Raw genomic sequence first — 22,070 nt, 5'->3', positions numbered from 1 at the left:
CTTAGAGTACGCTGTTATCATTTGGAGACCTTACGACAAACTTTTGATAGATAATAGAGTGTTCAAAAAATATTTCTTAAGCAGGCATTACGCTCCCTACGGTTAGAGACCTCTGTTACATCCTATAATTCTCGACAAAATCTAATTAATCTAGAATCTGTACAAAATAGAAGAACAGTCCTTTCACCACTTTCGTTTATTTTCAGTGTTGTTAATAGCATCGTTGACTGTCCAGTTCTACTTGAGCGGAAAAGCTTAATGTTCCCAAAGGAGTCTTCGCAATGTTTAATTTCGCTTTATCTAAATCTAATTTTGTAAAAATGTTAAATTTAGTTGCTTAATATTGTGTTTATATTGATTTGATTGTTTTTGGGTGTTTGGCCGAGCTCCTCCTCCTATTTGTGGTGTGCGTCTTGATGTTATTCCACAAATGGAGGGACCTACAGTTTCAAGCCGACTCCGAACGGCAGATATTTTTATGAGGAGCTTTTTAATGGCAGAAATACACTCGGAGGTTTGCCATTGTCTGCCGAGGGGCGACCACTATTGGAAAAATGTTTTTCTTAATTTTGGTGTTTCACCGAGATTCGAGCCTACGTTCTCTCTGTGAATTCCGAATGGTAGTCATGCACCAACCCATTCGGCTACGGCTTTTATGATTGCTTGATCAAAATATTGCTTATAGATTGTTTCAACAATTGGAGTTATATTTAGCAAACTTGTTTTTATATTAAATGTGGCGCAAATAAATCAGAAGTTCCATGTTGTTGCTGTAGCAGCATAAACATTCCCCATACATATATGGCGAATGCTGCGTAAGTGACAGTCCTTGGCCGGATATAACTGTCGTGGGAACGTTCCATCTCAGGCTTAGCTTACTTCACAGTCTTGACCGGACATTTGTTAGTTCGAAAGAAATATCATAAGCTTACGTGAATTCGCCGTGCTATATACCGTTTTTAATCTCTTTTACTCACTTCTAAATCCCGGCATATATGATGATCAGGATTTTTAAGAAAGCAAAGTGTTCATAAGTAAGAATCCGCATTTTTAAAAACACCATCTGTTTGGATTTTAATATAACAAGGATATTGAAGTAAAGGTTTCTTTTGTTTTATATGAAAAGTTGTTACTAATTAGTAATTTCTTTTTTGTTAAATTTTTTGTTTATAAAAGGTATATACTATTTAAATAGATGCAATAAGTGGATCACGCCCATATTTTTGCTTGTTTACGTTATTTCCACACATTTATTTTAAGACATTTTTTACTAAAGCCCCTATTTCGAACTTCAAAGGCTCATATCTCGAAATTAGAGGCTAACTTCGAAAATCGGAGAAATTGCTCTTTTACTTACATATGACGCAACCTTAGTCCAATACCCAGAAACAAAGTTGATTTTGGCTTGTAGTGTTATTATTAATATTGTTCACCCCACAAATGTACATATGGTATAATAATATTCTTTTTATGAAATTTAGTATTATTTAATTTGTTAATATGAAAATATTACATTCACTTTTATACAACATAGTAAATGAATTGAACACAAGCTTGACTTTAGTGTTAATATGTTTGCTTTTAGTAAACGATAAGTAAATAATAAAAAAAAAAGAGGTTGTCTGTAAAGTCGGTTTACTGACGATAGTTTAACGTGACAACGTCATAAGAAAATATTGATGGAATGGTTGCAATTTTCAAAACAAAATTTTAATTTTATTTGTTTGATAGATATTTTGTATGGATATAGAGGAGGAGGTAAATGGAATTGCAATGGAATAGGTCAAGTTACATTTACACAAACGTGAAAAATGACGAAACATTTATCAAATTCATGAAAGATATCTTCAATTTCGATTGTGCATCAGACGTTAATAAGTCAACAACACTTAGAGGCATCATCATCGATTTGACTTTCTCAAGACACATTACACTTGAAACACTCCCTTTCATTTCCTATTTTTCCTATCATCGTTTATTCTCAACAGAGAAATGGGACATTACCATGCACACAGGAAGAAGGCATATGCAAATACAAGTATGTGAATTTATATACAAATGCGCATATACATACATATACATACATATTTATGCTCACTCAAGTAGGACAGAGCCAGATGTCACACGTGCCGAACGCGGGGACCGATTGTGCTCTTTGTCGTTCGTTCCGCGCTCTCGCTTGCAGTTCAAGCACATTAGCTTACATTTGCTTGCGTACGGAATAGATTCGTATATTTGATATGTCCATATGATTTGTATGCATCTTTACATATAGATTTATTCTTTTTGAAAATTGCGCAAAATTGTATATGTATATGCATGTTTATATACATATATTAGTATATAACATATCTTATAAGGTATATGGTAAATATTACCATACATTTTTTCCTTCATATATAATAAAAAAATTATTAATAATAACATTAAAACAACAGGTATTATTAACAAACTTGGTTTTATTTTAAATTCTTCAAGTAAATCAAATTAATAATAATCAATAAGAAGGCATATGCAAATACAAATACGTGAATTTATATATGTACATTTGCGCATATACATACATATATACGCTCACTTAAGTAGGAGAGAGCAAGATGTCGAACGTTGCCGTTCGTTTGCTTTGTCGATCGTTCCGCGCTTTCGCTTGCAGTTCATTCAAAGTAACGACAATAAGCAAGGTAACGACAATGAGCACGGTAACGACACATTTTTCCGTGCGTGCAGCCTGTTAAATCGAATTATAAGACGTTATCACGTCAAAAAATACAAATGCAGAAATTAATTAAAAAGTGAAATGAAATACGATAATTCGTAAAGCAAATGTAATGATTTTTTCCGATTGAAAATTTTAATTCGATTGCAAATGGTGACATTATACTAGGATCTAAACTGGTGATGGAGTACCTAAGAAAATTTAACGCACTTGGCAGGACTCAACTCGAATTCTCGAAGGATTGTTACCTACTACGGTAACATTGGTATTGAAGGAAATGAGATTGCTTACAAACTCGCATCTTATATATATGTTAGGTTCGGAGCCCTTCTACGGCTAGGGAACTAGAATGGGGCAATTAACCAAGTTTATAGCCCTCCAGAGCATTTTTGGGTTCTTACAGTCATTGCACGAGTTTGCGTCAGAACAAATTTAGAATTTTCATGGCAGTTTTTCTTAAACCAAAAAAAAAAACTTGAAAATCTGCAAATTTGGCACAGTACAGAACGAAATTAGAAAATACATTCTAGACCATTAACCTAACCTAATAATATTATAGGACAATGAATGGCACGAGTACGAATAAATAAAATTAAAATATAAAAAAAACATGGCATAAAACTTACTATTTAAAAGAACAACAGTGACCATAGTTGTCCAGAAAAAGACCCCAGGCCAATTTGATGAATCCACCATAGCCAAAATAACTGTTAATATGAAAAGAGCTAGTTCTAATAGTATGCTGAAAACAATTCGCTTTGTCAAATCGCCTCTGAAAAATATAGAATATTATTTGAAAACTATGTTAAATTTTTAATTAATTTTAAAATTTTGTTTAAATTTACCCTAAATTGACGAATATATTCAACCAATTGAATACTACATTAGGAATTTGTGCTGCGAAGTTATGGTATTGAAGAAAGTTTGAAGCATATGTCGTGGAACTGGTTGAATTTGTATTATCGCTTAGTTTATAGTCTACAAAGTACTGCAAAAGAATTAAAATTATTAAGTAAACACTAGCATTTCATAGTATTTCGCTACTTACACTTTTCGCAGTTATGAACATGTTCCACGGCATCAAAGTCCCAATGCCATGCACAACAAAAATGAGCAAAACAAAATTCCATTTGTCCTTTGGTGGTTCCATCGCTAGAGCTATGAAAATTTATTAAAAAATTTGTTAGTGTAATCAAAGCGTAGTAATGGAAGCATATATGGGTTTATAATTTATGTGAACTAATATAATACTGGGCTAACGTGACTTGGTAAAAATAATCCAAAACTTCATAAAACCATAAGGTCTTCAGGATATTCGGAAAAAGTTCATCCAAAAATCTCTTCAACACAAAAACTAGCCAAATTTCTAGAATAGATTCTGGCAGAAAAGGAATATACGTGCAAAGGAAACTACGTGATCAGACAAGTGATTATGGTAAGTAGGTAGGTATGTTAGATGGCAAGAGTACCACGGGTACACTACAAGTAGCACTAGAGCGCCAAAATTTATCTTTTTCATCTCTTTTGCGAAAATGTATAAAAAAATTGTAACAGGGGGTTATGAAATGTATCACAGATAATTGTTATAAAATCCCATTTAAATCTCTTAACAAATCCAAGCTTGAAATTCAGCTTGAATGCCAGAAATTAGTACGTACTGTTTTTCTCTCCCGCCAATAAGTTGAGCGTGCTTCAGGAGGCCATGTGGAAACATTACACGGGTGAAACAGAAATTGCGAAGATAAATTACCGAAAGGTTTAAAGAGATGATCGGAAAATGTTGTTTCAAGACTATGCACTTCGACTTTGTTGCATTTCTGTCTTTGCAGTTCTGAAAGGCAATTGGCAAAACAAAATTGAGTGTCTAATAGAATTGTGACCACCATAACTTAGAAAGCATTTGACCAATTCAATTCTAATGAACTGCATTGTATGGCCTTATAATATTTATATACACAATACATTTAATAAAATTTATAGTGTGCACCATTAGTCATACGGACTTCAAATCAGCCGAATTTGCCTTTTCAATAGAGTTGGCATCAGGTGAGTGTGAATCACATTTTACTATTTCCATTCTACACACCTTCGGTTTCGATGCCTGGAGTCGTTGTCTTCTTGTAAATCTAAAATTGGGTAGTTCTTTCAAACATCTTCGAAGCTTACGGCAATAATGCTATTTGGCAAATTTTGTAAATCAAACTGCATTCAAATTGGCGGTAAACACAAAACCACAGCCATATTCTTTTTGGGAGAACCAACCCCGGTGGTCGCCGTAGCCGAATTGGTTGGAGCGTGACTACCATCCGGAATTCACAGAGAGAACGTTGGTTCGAGTCTCGGTGAAACACCAAAATTAAGAAAAACATTTTTCTAATAGCGGTCGCCCCTCGGCAGACAATGGCAAACCTCCGAGTGTATTTCTGCCATGAAAAAGCTCCTCATAAAAATATCTGCCGTTCGGAATCGGCTGGAAACTGTAGGTCCCTCCATTTGTGGAACAGACACACGTAGGGTGTACGCGCCAAAAAGGGTGTACGCGCCAATTATATATATATAATCCCAAACATGAGTCTTTACTGGATGATGCTTATCAGCAGAACACCAAGACCGACATATGCAAGTTTTCGCCCGAAAGAAGACTCATCTGTAAATAATACGTATGCCCAATTCGGTTTTGAATTTGCCTTAGCCCATGTATTTTTTCAATGTGTGAAAATGAGAGCAGCCGGTTTTTCTATTTTCTGCGTGTAAAATTCCGAGAATCGTGTCTTTGGACACATTAAATTTGCTTAAGCTTCACGCAACGATAAGTTGCGTCACAAACAAATCACTGATCTTCTGGTCAAGCTTTGGAAGTTTTTTTTGGGCCTCGTCCGGGCAAGTCGTCAACGTTTCTAAGTTCGGTATATCGTGCCACCCATTTATTTATGAACGTCTTCAACTTCTTTTAATATTTAGGGATGCTGCTTCAAATCGTTCTCCATACACGGAACTCATTTTGTAAAAACAACGTACACTTTTTTTACAAGTACATACTAAAACTTACTCTAAAACATGTGATTAAAAAGTTTGGAATTTTTGGTGAAAATTTGCAGATTATTCATAATTTCCATAATTTGTGCACAAAGATCGAAAAATCGATTTATGTATATGGATTTTATTGTATAATGAGTGTAACCTTTATACAAAATTTATAGAGATTGAAGCAAAAGTAAAATAGTCAAAACTGCTCAAAATGTCAATCGTTCAAGTTATTGTCCACGAGTGTGTATAAAAATGCATATTCCTATTAAAAACCCAAAGGTATAACAAAGAAGCAAGTAATATATATAACAAACAAGTTTAATTAGTTTAATAATTAACTATATTTATCGCACTTCTCTTTTTGTTAGACCATGTTCCAAAAACTCGTTGGTCTGGCCTGTGGCTAAAAAGCCCAGACAGTCGCTATCTTAAAATCCGATTCGAACTTTTCCCCAAGGTATCTGTAAAAGATCACATGATAGTCAAAATACAAGGTTTTGCAATATAACTCCTTCCCTTATATAGCTAAATCACCCTTGCTGGGTAAACCTTCAACTTAACCAGTTTGAGTGACGTTATGCACTGTCTCTGCCTGGTGAAACTTATAGAACAGTATGAGTTATTTCGAATGGAGGTTGAAAGAGTAATCTGTTCTTAAGCTTTAATTCAGGAACAGGAAATTCTAAATATTTTATAGTTGTATCCTTGCAGCTATTCATCAACAGTTAATTTTTTCCTTTACATTTTTTTATGATGAAAATTGGCTATGCTTTTGTTTATGCCATACCCTAAATTCTAATAAATATTTAGCTATCCTAATGTTGATTGCGCCTACCGTTCCGACTGTTGCAAACCACCGGTTCCAGTGACTGCAGCGTTAAGGCCGTTAACCTCGGCATTTCATCGCCGAACAGTTAAAACGATTACTGTGGTAAACGCTGTTCGGCGAGGTTATTTTCGTCTGAACTTTTTAATTTAATTTCACTGCGATTTTAGCACAACAAGGATCAATGGTAAGGATAATTCCGGGCCATCATACATTATCATATTATACGTACATATACATATTAGTATATTAATACATACATAAACCTTGTCATATTGTATCATACACATAGGTACATTCATAGATACATATGTACGTCCAAATATTAATAAAAAAAACAATGATAATATCTAGAGACTAACAATCTTCTTTTCTTTTTCTTTAAAATACTGATGGAATGGTTGCATTTTTCAAAAGAAAATTTTAATTTTATTAGTTTGATAGATATTTTGTATGGATATAGAGAAGGAGGTAAATGGAATTGATGAAGTTACATTTACATAAACGTGAAAAATTACGAAACATTTATCAAATTCATGAAAGATATGTTCATTTTCGATTGTGCATCAGACGTTAATAAGACAACAACACTAAGAGGCACCATCCTCGATGTGACTTTTTCAAGACACATTACACTCCCTTCATTTCCTACTTTTCCTATCATCGTGGTATTCTCAACAGAGAAATGGTTCATTACCATGCACACAGGAAGAAGTTATATGCAAATACAAATATATGGATTTATATTCATATGCGCATATACATACATATATTTGCTCACTCAAGTAGGAGAGAGACAGATGTCGAACGTTGCCGAACGCGGGGGTATTAGGCACATAGATTCGTACATTTGATATGTCCATATGATTTGTATGCATCTTTACATATAGATTTGTTCTTTTTGTTTGAAAATTGCTTGAAATTGTATATACAGTGCACTCGGGAAAACGTCAACACTAGTTTACGTCAACATCCCAAAACGTCAACCCTTAATTTTTTACATTGTCTACTCTAAAACGTCAACCAAACCACAAAGCTCTAAAACGTCAACTTTCAATAAATCAAAATTTTGAATTAAGCAACAGTTAAAATACACAGTTTTGATCACACACACACATTTATTTCATGAAATTAGTTCAGAATTCGGGTATTCTCCTTATATTTAAGGACATACATATGTATGTAGAATAGAAAAAATTGGAAAGGAAAAAACAACAGAAAAAAATAACCGATTTTTTTTAGATGCATAAGTATGTATGTGAAATGTGATCTCTTTTGAAATGCGTTCCTTTAGTTTTAGTTAGGCTGAAAGCCTTTTTTGTTCTTTTTTTGTATTTGTTTATGTTTAGTTTAAGTTTATAGTCAATAAAAACGTTTAAAGCACACTATCAATATGTTTTTTTATGAAAAGTTTCTACATTTATAAACGTCAACAATTTGTTAAACGTCAACACTCGTGGTTTTAATTAGTTGACGTTTTCCCGAACGCACTGTATGCATGTTTATATGTATTGGCATAGGACATATGTACAGGGTGGGCCATATAGCGATTGCTTTTTGAACCACATATTTTTTTGAGAATGGTAACACAAATGTCATAATTTACTTAAAGGTTTGACATTTACGAAATGGGACGCTATACGCTTGAACAAAATTGGGAAATATTGAAAACCTATTTCCAAAGTGGTGAATCTACTTCTTCTTCTTTTCTGATGAAGCTCATTTTCACATCGGTGGCTACGTAAATAAGCAAAATTGTCGGATTTGTGGCTCAGAAAATCCACACGTTACTGTAGAGAAGCAAATGCATCCACAACGAGTCACTGTTTGGTGCGGTTTTTGGTCTGGCGGCATCATCGGACCATTTTTTTTCGAAAATGAGCGAGGAGCCGCGGTTACAGTAAATGGCTAGCGTTACCGTGACATGCTCAACGAGTTGTTTCCAAAAATTGAAGAGGATGACATGGACGACATTTGGTTTCAACAGGACGGTGCAACTTGTCACACTGCCAAAGTTACACTCGAACTTTTGGCTACCGTTTTTGAAAACCGAATAATCAGCCGAAATTCCGATATCAATTGGCCGCCTCGGAGCTGTGATTTAAGCTCGTTGGACTATTTTTTGTGGGGAGCCGTTAAGGACAAATGCTATGGGAACCATCCAGAGACGATTGATGCTTTAAAACACGAAATCGAAGTTACCATTCATGAAATTGGAGCCCAAACATTCGAAAATGTGCTTAAAAATTGCGTTGATCGAATGGCCTACTGCAAAGCCAGTCGTAGCAGTCATTTGAACGATATTATTTTTTATTCATAAATGACAATGTTCAATCTTCAAAATAAAAAAAAAAAAGTTTGAAAAAATATTGATTAGTTTTTTTTTATAGCCGATTCAAAAAGCAAGTTTACATGCCCCCCCCCCCCCCCCCCCCTATATAAAGCGTTTTTCAGTAAGAGCGCTTCAACTTTTTTTTAATAAAACACAAACGGTTTGACTTTTTTAACTAATTTTTTTTTTTAATCGAGTTTGAACATATTCATTTAAGTATGAAATTCGATTTTTTTTGCATGACCACCGCGTGCACGTTTTACGAAGTCCAATCGTTGAACCCAATTTTCGACCACTCTTTTGCATAAATCGGCCGAAATTCCAGCAATCTCGCGTTCAATATTGGCTCTGAGCTCACAAATCGTCGCCGGCTTGTTACTGTAGACCAATGACTTCACATAACCCCAAAGAAAATAGTCTAGAGGCGTCAAATCACACGAGCGCGGCGGCCATTCGACCGGTCCATTTCTGGAAATAATGCGCTCATCGAACTTACTCTTCAACAAATCAATTGTAGCGTGTGCTGTGTGGCTTGTGGCCCCGTCCTGTTGAAACCACATATCGTCTAAGTCCATACCATTTAATTGCGGCCAAAAATAATCGTTTATCATGTCGCGGTATCGATTTCCATTCACAGTAACGTGGCGATCGTTCTCGTCAACGAAAAAATATGGGTCAATTACGCCGCCGGCATGTAAACCGCACCAAACAGTGATTTTTTCGGGATGCAACGGTGCCTCATGAATCACGTGTGGATTGCTTTCTGCCCAGTAACGCATATTTTGCTTGTTGACAAAGCCATTGAGCCAAAAGTGAGCTTCATCACTGAAGATGATTTTTCGACTTTAAACTTTCTTAACAGAACACGCATTTTTATAATAAAGTTAAATGATTTGCAAGCGTTGCTCAAGTGTGTAGCGTTCCATGATGAAATGTATACTAATGAAGTTTGCAAATGACAAGCGAAAAATAAAAAATACTGCGTCGTTCGCCCTCCCTATCGGAAAAAAGTTGAAGCGCACCTATTGAAAAACGCTATATTAGACTATGAAAATTGCACCAAAGTATATGGTTCCTGCGGTAATTTCTCAGCAAGAATATCGAAGTTGAATAGCTTTGGGGAAAGGACACCACCCTGTCACACCCCTTAATTTATCCTCTTCTGTTTGCTACTGACAAAAGCCGACAACTCAGGTAATTTACGAATCACCTATTCAGTCCCAGCGGGAAGTGGATTGAAGTCAATGGCTAACTGTATCAAAAGCATTGGATTGGTCTGATGCTACTAGGACTGCCCTCTCGGAGGGGCGGTGTAGGTCAAGCCCGTGGTGCGTGTTTATGACCTTAAGTGCTACGCACTTTTGGAAGCCAATGCTGATGTGTAGCAGATATCACATATTTCGTAAAGACTGGGATTAGAAGGCTTTTACGAGTCTTCACTACTGAGGAAAGGAGAGACATCGGATTTCAGTAGTTCAATGTTCCAATGCGATCTACTGTTGTTTGATAGGATCACGCACAATCACCAAAAGCGATTATCACTCTGTCATTGTGCTTCGTTGAATTATACAAAGACCTTCCGATGGGCCAGAGCTTACTTCCGCCAAAAATATAGCTACAGGTCTTCAGGTGTTCAACCCTTTTCATCTGTAAATTGAGACGTTGTTGTTGTTGTAGCAGCATAAACATTCCCCATACTTACATACGGGGAAGGCTGCTGGAGTGGACATCCTTGACCGGATATAAATCCGGGTCGTTTCGGTAACGTAGAAGCGACTGTCGTGGAAACGATCTTTACGCTTAGGTTGTTCCGCTCATTTGCCAAAACGGCTGTTTCCGCTAGGACGATTTTCCCCTAATTGTTCAGCGGATATCAAGCAAGCCGCAGGAGCAGTGGGAATAGGAATAGCCACGAAGGTGGCCTCAGTGAATTTCGTGAAGCCGACCCAATCAGCTTTATTAAAGTTAATATAGAACCGATGATTCCTGAAAATAAAGTCAGCAGGCCTATCAATCGATGCGATAATGGTTAAGTGGTCTGATGCAAAAAATAGCAAAATGGGCGGAGTGATGCTGCTCTGGCGAATTCTTGATGAAGTGCTTAAAGGAGGCAAAGGCGAATAGAGGGAAATGGAGGCTGTGGAGGGTGAGAGTGCCACAAACCGTGTGGACAACTTCCCACCACTCCCATCTAACCAGTTCGGGTAGAGCAGTCTTTGGCAACCGCAGCAAAAATAGATTTCAGGTGCAGGGCTGGATGGAGGGGGCCGCATAGAGTTGCTCCAGTGGCGTGCGTTTCAGCGCACTAAGCAGGGTTAGCACACTGTGCGGCAGCTCTTAGTTCAGAAAACCCCCGAATTAGGTCCAATCTGCCATATTGAAATATGAGTTCCAATCGAATATGAAATAATCTATTTGTGGACTGAACATTATTCAATTAGACATCATTTTATTATGTTATTCCAAACGACGTTAAGCTTCTAGTAACGAGGAAGATATGGTGGATAAGTACTAGAACGGAACACTTGAGGCTACGGATTTTTGGAACAAAAAATTTAACAAAACGTCGGCCATATCATAATTCAAGATTCGATCATGAGTGCCAAAGGCGGCCCCTCAACTTGGCAATAAAAAAATTGTTTAGCTGAAATAATTCTACTGGAATAATCAAAATACTTCCTTTGGAATAATTTAACTATTTTTGATGAGCTTTAACCCTTTGCGGTTGTATTTCTACTCTCAGCCATCAAAGCTTTTCCACCATTCCGGTGGTATGTCTACTCTCAGTCACCAAAGCAAGGAACCATACTATTTTTATACTGTATTTTTTTATAGAACTAATAAATATTGTTTATCCTTCATAACCTTACATGTTAATATCACTGCCCTTTCAACGAAAATTAATTCCGACCAGTACGACACCCATGTCTAAATTTAATACGACCGCAAAGGGTTAATTTACTAATTACCTACTTAAGGCGATAGAAAATGGGATCTGGTAAGTAGGCATTAGAACGACATACATCTGCTCCATAAATATACTGCTATTCTATTTCTCACATCGTGTGATTCAGATTTAGAGCTACAAGAGGCAGACGCTGAGCACTCGCCACAGTTGAAGACGCTAAAAAATCATTAACACACGTGCCTATAGAAAGTGCACACGCCGAGCCTCTGTCACCCAATTATTTTTGTCTAGGCTGCGCGAGTGAAGTAGTTGTCATATAAGATATTTTTAGGTAAGCAGTGGTACATAGCGCAATAACTGAAGCAGACCTTTTTTAAAAGATGGATACTTGAGTATCTCCCCTTCTTGAACCGGCGTACGAAATGGTTTAAGATGGTGAAAACGATAGCTGTAGGTGGCATCGTTGTAGTATGCGACAACAACGAGAGCCGAGGTCATTGGAAACGGGGTATCGTAACAGAAGCAAAGGCAGCCTCAGAAGGTCAAGTCAGATCTGTTTTAGTCAAGACGCCAACAGGAATTGTATACGGAGACCTGCGTCCGAAAATGCATATTTGATGTTGGTAGTGATTCTCTTACCAGTGATGCGATTAACGCATTATAATTTATAATTATACGTTACAACTGTTATTGCGCTGTATTTAACTACTTATGTATATACAAAATTTGAGTTCTCTCTTTATACTCAAAATTTACTTCATTATAAAGTATCTCTACCCAAAAATACAACCCTTAAAATATAAACGCCTTTGAATTGACCGAAGCGTGCTTTTGAAATTCAGTTGCTTACTGGAGTTCAGCCACGTACGAGGAGTAAAAAAATACAAGAACCTCACTCAGCGTACCTTAATATCTTTAACTTTACATTTTTATTTCATTTTGCAAGTGAACTCCGTTAAAGTCTCGTCTTTAATAGTTTTGAACGCCTCGTACCTTTGAGCCACTTTTTTTTTGCCTTGGAGAATGAGACAAGGGCATTTGCCTTATTCAATCAGTATCCGCGGATCATTTTCTGGGTTTCGAACGGTTTTACCGACATTTATTTATAAAACCTCTGCACACCTCAACTTCATAGGTTTATATTGGAATTAAAAGAAAACTGTTTAATTCTCTCTGGTTAACGACTATGCAACCGGATAATCTGACCGGAAAATGCTGACCTATCAGCACACCACATAAAACATAAACTTAATCCGAAAAAATTACGATTTTGGAACCATTTCCACACATTTTTCGTAACGTAGCCGAAATCATAGCAACAGAATGTATATATTTTTTCATAATATATTATACGGAATGACACAATTCTGCTAACATACAGTCGTATTAAATTCAAAATATATTGCTGGAAAGTGGATAGATGGATTTCGCAGTGTGATCAGCTAGAAAGTACAAGTTGAATTTGGAGAATAGTTTCTGGTATAAAAATAACTTTTAGTTCTCTGAACTTACCAACTCTTAGTCTACTGAGTTTGCACTAAGTTCTTAATTTTGTGATACACTTTATTTGCCGTATCTCGTCACTATAAAATCAATCGCTAAAGCATTGCTAACTAAAGAGACAAAATCTATTATCTAAGCTGCTAGCCAATATCGATGTATTTAATTACAGTATGTAACATAACTAAATTTTTTGTCGCCTTTGTAGTTTTATTCAAAAGTTCAATTTTTTTAATAAACGGATTAAGGTTTATTGCATTTGTAACAACATATTATATATATAACAACATATTATATATATAACAATATATTATATAATATATATAACCATATTTTATATAAAGGGTTTTCCAATAACAGGTGTTATTTTGGAATGGATTGCGCTATCGAGAGATGATTAACGATTTTTTATGGCCGGAATTGGATAGTATTGATGTGGACAAGGTTTATTTTCAACAAGACGGCGCTACGTACCACACAAGCAACGAAACCATTGACCTTTTCCGGGAAAAGTTTCCGGGCCGCGTTATCTCTCGAAGAGGTGATCACAATTGGCCACCGAGATCTTGTGATTTAACACCTTGTGACTTTTTTCTTTGGGGCCACGTGAAAGAGAAGGCCTACGCCAACAGCCCAGGGTCGATTCAAGACCTCAAAGATGGAATTCGTGAGGCTATCGAGGACATAGGGCAGCCACTGTGCAGATCGGTTATGGAAAATTTCATGAAAAGGTTATTGTCCTGTAAGCGTGGTCGTAGTGGTCATTTGCCTGATGTTATTTTCCACTATTAACGGCATATCTTCCTCTTTATAATGAAATACACATTATATTAAAAAACAGCATTTTTCTTTGAATATCAAAATAACACCTCTTATTGGAAAACCCTATATTAGGTACGCAACTAAGTTCCCGCTGCCTGTCAATAGATGCCGTCAGCCGTGTGCTAGTTGATTCTAACATAACATTCATACTTATGGTCTTGTGAAAATGTCTGATTTTGTGCCGAATAATCGTCATTTGCGGGAAGTGTTGATATTCCTCTTTCATTCGAAAAAAAACGCGGCTGAAGTGTATCGAGAGCTACAAAAAGTTTATGGAGATGCTGCTTTAAGTGAAACAACGTGCCGAGATTGGTTCCGTCACTTCAAAGACGGTGGTTTTAATGTTGACAACCGTCCGCGTGAAGGAAGGCCAAAAACCTTCGAAGACACTGAATTGGAGGCATTGCCCAATGAGGATCCGCGTCAAACGCAAGAAGAGCTTTCTTCAGTATTAGGAGTTCCCCACCAATCCATTCCCAAGCGATTGCATGCTTTGGGAATGATTCAGAAAGAGGGGACTTGGGTTCCTTATGAGTTAAAACCAAGGGATGTTGAACGTCGATTTTTCGCCTGTGAACAACTGCTCCAATGGCAAAAAACGAAGGCTTTTCTTCATCGCATCGTGACGGGTGATGAAAAATGGATTCATTACAGCAATTAAAAGAAAAGAAAGTCATGGGGACTGGACTGCCCGGTCATGCTTCTACGTCCTCGCCTCGGTCGAATATTCACGCTGCGAAAGTTATGATATGTATTTGGTGGGACCAAGTTGGTGCTATTTATGATATTATGAACTGTTAAAACCAAGCGAAACCATCACTGGGGATCGGTGTTTCCACGACAGTCGGTTCTACGTTACCGAAACGACCCGGATTTATATCCGGCCAAGGACTGCCACTCCAGCAGCATTCCCCGTATGTAAGTATGGGGAATGTTTATATGCTGCTACAACAACGAAAATCACTGGGGATCGGTATCGACTTCAATTGATGCGATTGAGCCGAGCACTGCGCGAGAAGCGGCCGCAATACGCGGAGAGGCATGAAAAAGTGATTCTACATCATGACAACGCTCGGCCTCAGCTTCAGTATTTTCATTAAAAAAAATCACGAGAACTTAGTTGTGCACCTAATATTATATATAACAATATATTATATGTATGTTACATATTCCCTCTTTATGCATGTTTGGCCAAGCTTCTTCTCGGAGTGCGTCTTTCTGTTTTCCACAAATAGAGGGGTCTACAGTTTTATGCTAATCGGCAGACGGTGATTTATAGGGAGTTTTTTCATGTAACAATACGTAATCATAAAGTATAACAAATGAAGCATTTGAGAGCTGAAAAATATTATAGTTTATATTTTAAGCTATTTTCAAATTTTAGTGCTTATTATTTTATCTCGTTTAATATATACCATAAATTTTATACATCATATAACCTTACACTGCTACAATTGCTGCTTCAATATATACTTATAATATATCCTTACACTCATTTTGAGTAATGGAGTTCTAATTTTTCGCACATTTTTAATTAAATTTGGAAATTTCTCTATTTTCCTTATATTTCTTTTTTCCATTCATTTTCTCTGCTACCCGAATATTGAAACATAGTAATAACATGTTAGTAATTATTAATAACAAAGACAAGCATAATCCATATAATTCTACTTTCAAAATACCTCACAGAAATAAGTATATCTGCAAAGTTTTTTATACCGATATCTTTCTTGATAGTAACGGTACATTTTTGTTTGGTATGCCAAAGTCTGTATTTGCAGTCCAATTTAACTATTTCCTTCCAAAATTCTTGTTTAGTCATTATTCTTAGTACCGTTATTACAAGTTTATGTTGTGAGATTTGGTTTTCATATGAAATAAATATATGTATGTATGTGCAATCAGAGATCAGTATTGATTTGGCAAGCATAGAGAGCAAGTTATCAAAAAATTGTGTATTATTTGCATTAGTATCATAAAAAAAATGTATGTAAAATAGATTAATTCTTTTATTCTTTTATTGCTGGGTTAATCTGTAGAATGCCACGTGAAAGCCATTTATCCGGTGAAGAGCTAATTAAAGGGCTAAGCGAAACTGGCAAAAGTATTCATGAAATAACTGCTAAAATAAATCGGCATAGGAATACCATCAGCAACTTTCTTAAAAATCCAAAAACATATGGTCAACTCAAACGAAGCGGCAGGCCAGCTAGCAGATGAACGAGAAATTCGTCGTCTGGCTGCTCCAAAAGAAATGTCTTGCAAGGAAATCAAACACCATTTAAGTCTTAAGGTCACCGATAGTCGAATACATCAAATTTTGTTCGAGGACGGAACACTTAAATATTGTTTGCGGGAGCGGTACCAAGACTATTAGCACGCCACATTAAGGCTTGTTTAGCATTTGCTGGAAAATATAAATTTTGGACTAACGAATTCCGAAACGTTGTATTTTCGGACGAAAACAAGTTCAACTTAGATGGTCCAGATGGTTGCCAGAAATATTGGCGAGACCTTAGGTAACCACGGCAAGCGCGCCATAAGCGGAACTACAGTGGTGGGTCTTTGATGATTTGGGCCGCTTTCGGACATAATGGAAAGTCTCCAATTTGTTTTATTCCGACAAGAACCAACGCAGAATTCTGTGTTGAAATATTAGAGGATGTTTTCATTGAGTTGCGGGAAACATATACGGAATCGACAGGGTTTTCCAGCCAGACAACGCCCCAATCCATACGGCTAGTTTAACTAGGGCCTTCCTATCGGCAAGAAAAATTTCAGTTCTGGATTGGCCAGCACTAAGTCCCGATTTAAACCCAATTGAGGACCTCTAGGGAATATTGCCGGCCCGTATTTATAGTTTTTCATATGAAAATACCCTTGCACATTATTTTTTATTTCTGTGAGGTATACTTATACAAACGTTGGTTTTTCATTATCTATTCGACAAACTGAAAAAACAACGTATAAACATATTACTTCCTAAATTTTGATACATACTGTAGATTGTAGCATAATACTTTTTACAGGTTAATTTATAGCCCAAGACTATGAAATTAAACATGGTATTAACGATCTCACTATTTACATTGTTTAATACCCTGTAAAACTGCCTCTTATCCCTTATCTTAGATAATATTTCGCGAAGAAATTTATAGTAAGCACTTCACATGGGTACTTTAGGTATAGCGAAACATAAAATAATATTTACATTATTTTCATGACATAAGTATACTATAAATGATAGTACAGATATGTACGGTATAGCACCTACATACCATACGTTCTCAATTGACTTGTTTTTTCCAGGTGGTAAATGGGGTATCCGTGGATTTACTAGAGGAAAGTTCGAAATTTAATCTTGAAATGCTACTGACGATAAAGGTACTAAATGACCATAAACCATATTTAAGTTTTGTACCCCTATTGCGAATGTTGACTCGCAGTAGATACCCGACTATTGTGCGATTATCGACTGTGAACAGTTTTCAAGCGCTTATTGTTCTACATTCCTTATGGTGCTCACACTCACCAAAGTAAATGTAAGCCCATATCATATTTGTATTTGAAATTGTAAAAAATTAATGAAATTAATTTACATGGATTTGTGTATTACAGAACTCGAGTGGTAACCAATAAAAAAAAACACTTGAGGGACCCGTTCAGGTCCCAGATGCATATTCATCAAGGTTTAGAGAAAAGGATCTGTGCAAAGATCAAGGGAAAAGTGGTTAAAGCTAAACTATTCTAATTGAGAACTGATACATTTTTCAAAAACTTGTATAGATAAATATTTTAAATAAATTTCTTAAGCAATATTTTAAAATTGCACACAGCGACAGAAAGGATTATTCAATATCAACTAGTAGTGTGGAATGGACTGTTCTCTCGCATGAGCGGAAGCCATGCTGATATGTAGGTGGGATGAGATATTCCGTTAAGATTGGGAGTAAGAAGGCTTCAAGAGTCTTTACTACTTCGGATATAAAAGACATCGGGTTGGCGAGTTTCCCATACGTCAGTAGTGCGACTACCCTTCCTGCTTCCCATATTTGAAGGATGGCAAGAGTAACCGCAGACAGATTGACATTCGCTTACGGAAGCTTTTGCTTTCTGATGGCCAATCGGACCTCACCGCCTATAAAAGTAACAAGTACATTGTTATTGTGCACTTTTTGGAACCGTGACATTGCACAACGCTTCGATCATTCTCATGGTAGCTGGTTCTACGTACCGGAATGACTAACCATGAGCTGCCGCCGCAGTAAACTAACCTAATGCGTTGAAACTCACCCAAAGCCATTGGGCCTGACGGACTAAGCATGCTGATGCTGAAAAAGCTTGGTTCATTGGGAGTAGAATATCTCACCAAGGTCTTCAACTTGTCTATGGCCACTCTCATCATTCCTGATAAGTGGAAATTAGGGACAGTGGTCCCCCTACTGAAGCCTGGGAAACCCGCCAACCAAGTGCAATCTTATCGCCCGATAACTCTCCTTTCCCCAGTAGTGAACACTCCTGAGGCCCTTCTACTCTCACTCTTTACGACACACCTGACCCCAGCCTCACACCAGCATGGTTTCCGAAGAGTTCATAGCACCCCCACGGCACTCACCGTCATTAATACCCAGGTAAACCGCGGACTCAACCAAAAGCGCCCCTGCGTATTCCCTCTCGGAAGTATGTCGAGGAACGTGCAAAGGCTTATCTGAATTTGGATAGAGTCCCTGCCATACTGGTCAGGTAAACTGGCAACGGCGGACAGTACTATCCAACTTCAAACTAGTAAATGAATGGATGAAATCAATATGAGTGCGGTTGATATTGAAGTGATCCGTGAGGTTAGGTACCTTTGCCATATCCTGAATAAGTCTCTCATGGTATGCAAACGTGTAGAAGGAAAATCCTGTGATTGTAGCTCAAGAATTAGGAGATGGATGTAGACCATGATAATTGAACCAACGTCAGTGGGGGCGATGCTCGAGCAGACAGCGCTTGGTTATTCAATAATCAGCCAAGCGCATCCTGTTTAATAGAACTAGGCAATATATGTACATATATATATATATATATATATATATATATATATAATATATATATATATATATATATATATATATATATAATATATATATATATATATATATATATATAATTGGAGCGTACACCGTTTTTGACTAGTTGCCCGAGCTCTTCCTTTTATTTATGGTGTGCGTCTTGATGTTGTTCCACAAATGTAGGGACCTACAGTTTCAAGCCGACTCCGAAATGCAGATATTTTTTTGTATGAGGAGCTTTTTCATGGCAGAAATACACTCGGAGGTTTGCCATTGCCTGCCGAGGGGCGATCACTATTAGAAAACTTTTTCCTCATTCTGGTGCTTCACGGAGATTCGAACTTACGTTCTCTCCGAATTCCGAATGGTAGTCATGCACCAACCCATTCGGCTACGATGGTTCACTTGATTCGAGGCAATAATTTTTATAGAAGAATAGGATAGATGAAGCTTGCAATATGTGGAGGTTGGACTTACATGACAGCATTTAGAGTTCGGGAGTTTAGGAAGGTGGCAAGCGTCTCCTGATGAATGTCATTTAGTGTCCGTCTGTATACTGTCCGGTCCAGTAGTTGTAAATGTGTTTTGTCCTGGATCTCGTTGATAAATCTTCACTTCAACTATCAGAAACAAATGTGCTACTAGATCAAATACGATTGCTTTAATAACCATTTTATCAAATAAAAATGATAGTCACTAATTAAGTGAACCGGGCTGAACACCTCCTCTGTCGAATAAGTTTCATTGGACTTTATCTCTCGGCTTCAATTAAAATGTTATATAATAGTCTTAGTATTTAACTTCTCTTTTTTTAATTTTTACTTAAATGCAATTGTAGTATTACCTACTTAATTTCACTTGTAGCTACGCTGCATTAACTAAATAAATAAAAATATTAGTAAAACTTCAATGGTTCTTGCTCATTGGGTTTTTTGGTCTAAGTAATTCATATTTTCTCTGCTAAAATGGTGTTTTTAATTTTTCAAATGGCTCCCCCGGGTTTGGATAGTGGGAAAATAGGGAATTTTTTTCAAGTCTGTATTGACCTCTTTCGGAGAGGAAAAATTTTAGATTCCACCACGAATGCAACGATAGTTAGTTACATTCTGTGCGGACAAGCAAGCGTATCGTCATCGTCGCTACATAAAAAATAATGTAGTGCCGAAGACGATAGGACCCGTGCGCGAAGGTCCTTAGGTCGGCGGGTAATCACATACTTGGAATTAGGACAACTTTACCTTCCCTCTCATCTTATTCAGAAATAGAGTCCTACCCATTTAGTCGTAAACATATAGAACAAATTAATAAAATATGTGTTTTCATGCATTTGTATTTTATATAAAAGATATATACATACTTCCAATTAAAATCTAGTTGTTAAAGAGAATATATTACACATTCGTCATCTAATGGATTCGTACATGTGCTGTCTATTTTTAACTTTGTAACGAAGTAATTAATGTTATTGATTTTATTATATAAAAGTGCGACACAGTGCCGAGTACAAAATGGGAAGACAAGACGACTTTCTTTTATTTCGCTATAATTGCTTTTAAATATAGTTCCACAGCATTAAATAACGAAATCGTCGAAAGTTTATGCACTGCTTGAAAGATAAACAAACACGCAATCGAACACTTTGAGGTTATTATTGGTTCACATTAACGTCATTACACGGTGTACAGAATATAGAATATAGCAGCTTCCGAAAACCGCTACTTATTTTCGCTGTTTTGACACTCGATAATGTCAGTGTAGCGACGAAACAAAGAGAAAGCCAAGAAGCTACTTGTTACTAAATATTTAGTTTGATGAATATAGATATTTTAAGTTTTGTGATTTTTAAATTGAACAATATATTAAAAATGGAGGCCGCGTGTTAAATTGTAAATGTGTTGAACATCACCTGCTCCTTTCTATGATCCCGTGGCAAGAAAACGTGTGTGTATATCATGCATTGACAGTTTCATCTTCTTTTTGTTTGTTTATTTGCATCACTGACGTCATAGCAGTGTATTTGTATTTGGTAATACTTGTACAACTACAAAAACCCTCATGTATTTTGTTTTTACATTTTTTTGGGATAAATATTGTTAGGTGTTTCTCGAAATGAAACGTCTCTCTATAATTGCTCAGAGTTCGATCCCGGGATTGCTAAATAAAAGTCACGAACTAATGGCAACACAGCTAGCATGCTTTATCCAATTTTAATATTAATAATACGTTCAAATATAAGTAGACTATCCTTAATTGAAAAGCGATATTACCCATATATAATTTCCCTCCCAAAATCTAAGATTATGAAATAATCTCAGATTATTTCCTACTTTCTTACATACCACTCTGTTTTAATTAATTTTACGAATGTAAAGAGAAACGTCAGAGTAAAAACTAAATAAAATGCGCGCCGGCAAATAAAACAGGTTTGTAGACATAGTTGGTTAGAGTGGTGATTCAACCAGAATCCTACTAGCGCTTCCTCACCATTTTGTTACCACATCCTCGTTACCAACTTGTGTGCCAGTTATTTACGCATGACTATATCCAGTCTGTGCGGCTTTGTTTCCGCGGATCACCGGTCATACATCAATTTCAACAAAGCTGATTGGACCAGATTCGCGGAATTTCCTGAATACATCTTCGCCGCTGTCCCCCATTCCCACCGATGTGCGAACGCGCATTCCGCAAGCCTATCATAGCTGCCGCTGCTCGCTTCACACCCGCTCAGAAGCAGCTGTTCTGGTGAACGAGCGTGATCGCGTACGCCAGGCCGATCTAGGGGATCCTCGGATAAAGGATCTCAATTCCGAGATACGGCAACTGGTAACCCAACAGAAGCGGAGCAAATGGGAAGAGCATTTGAAATCCTGTAGTTTCACCTC

The 22,070-nt window shown here is 36.8% G+C and overlaps 1 protein-coding gene across 2 annotated transcripts in view; it reads right to left on the bottom strand.

Annotated features, from left to right (window-relative positions):
* The window catches only part of LOC128871874 (equilibrative nucleoside transporter 1-like), a 45,539-nt gene extending 24,693 nt beyond the window's left edge, over positions 1-20,846 (bottom strand). The window contains exons 1-4 of one of the 2 annotated variants that reach the window (XM_054114004.1): positions 20,546-20,846; positions 3,765-3,874; positions 3,562-3,704; positions 3,343-3,488 (exon numbers count right to left, since the gene is read on the bottom strand). In XM_054114004.1, coding sequence (XP_053969979.1) covers positions 3,343-3,488; positions 3,562-3,704; positions 3,765-3,866 — 391 coding nt within the window. In that variant the 5' untranslated portion in view covers positions 3,867-3,874; positions 20,546-20,846. Of the gene's footprint in view, positions 1-3,342; positions 3,489-3,561; positions 3,705-3,764; positions 3,875-13,321; positions 13,415-20,545 lie in introns of those variants that run through there. The other variant, XM_054114005.1, reaches the window with a different exon arrangement.
* Positions 20,847-22,070: the final 1,224 nt, after the last annotated feature.

Source organism: Anastrepha ludens, chromosome 2 (genome assembly GCF_028408465.1).
Source record: "Anastrepha ludens isolate Willacy chromosome 2, idAnaLude1.1, whole genome shotgun sequence".
NCBI classification, from domain to species: Eukaryota; Metazoa; Arthropoda; class Insecta; order Diptera; family Tephritidae; genus Anastrepha; species Anastrepha ludens.
The sequence above is the reverse complement of the archived record's forward strand: the minus strand, read 5'-3'. Positions and strand labels throughout refer to the sequence as shown.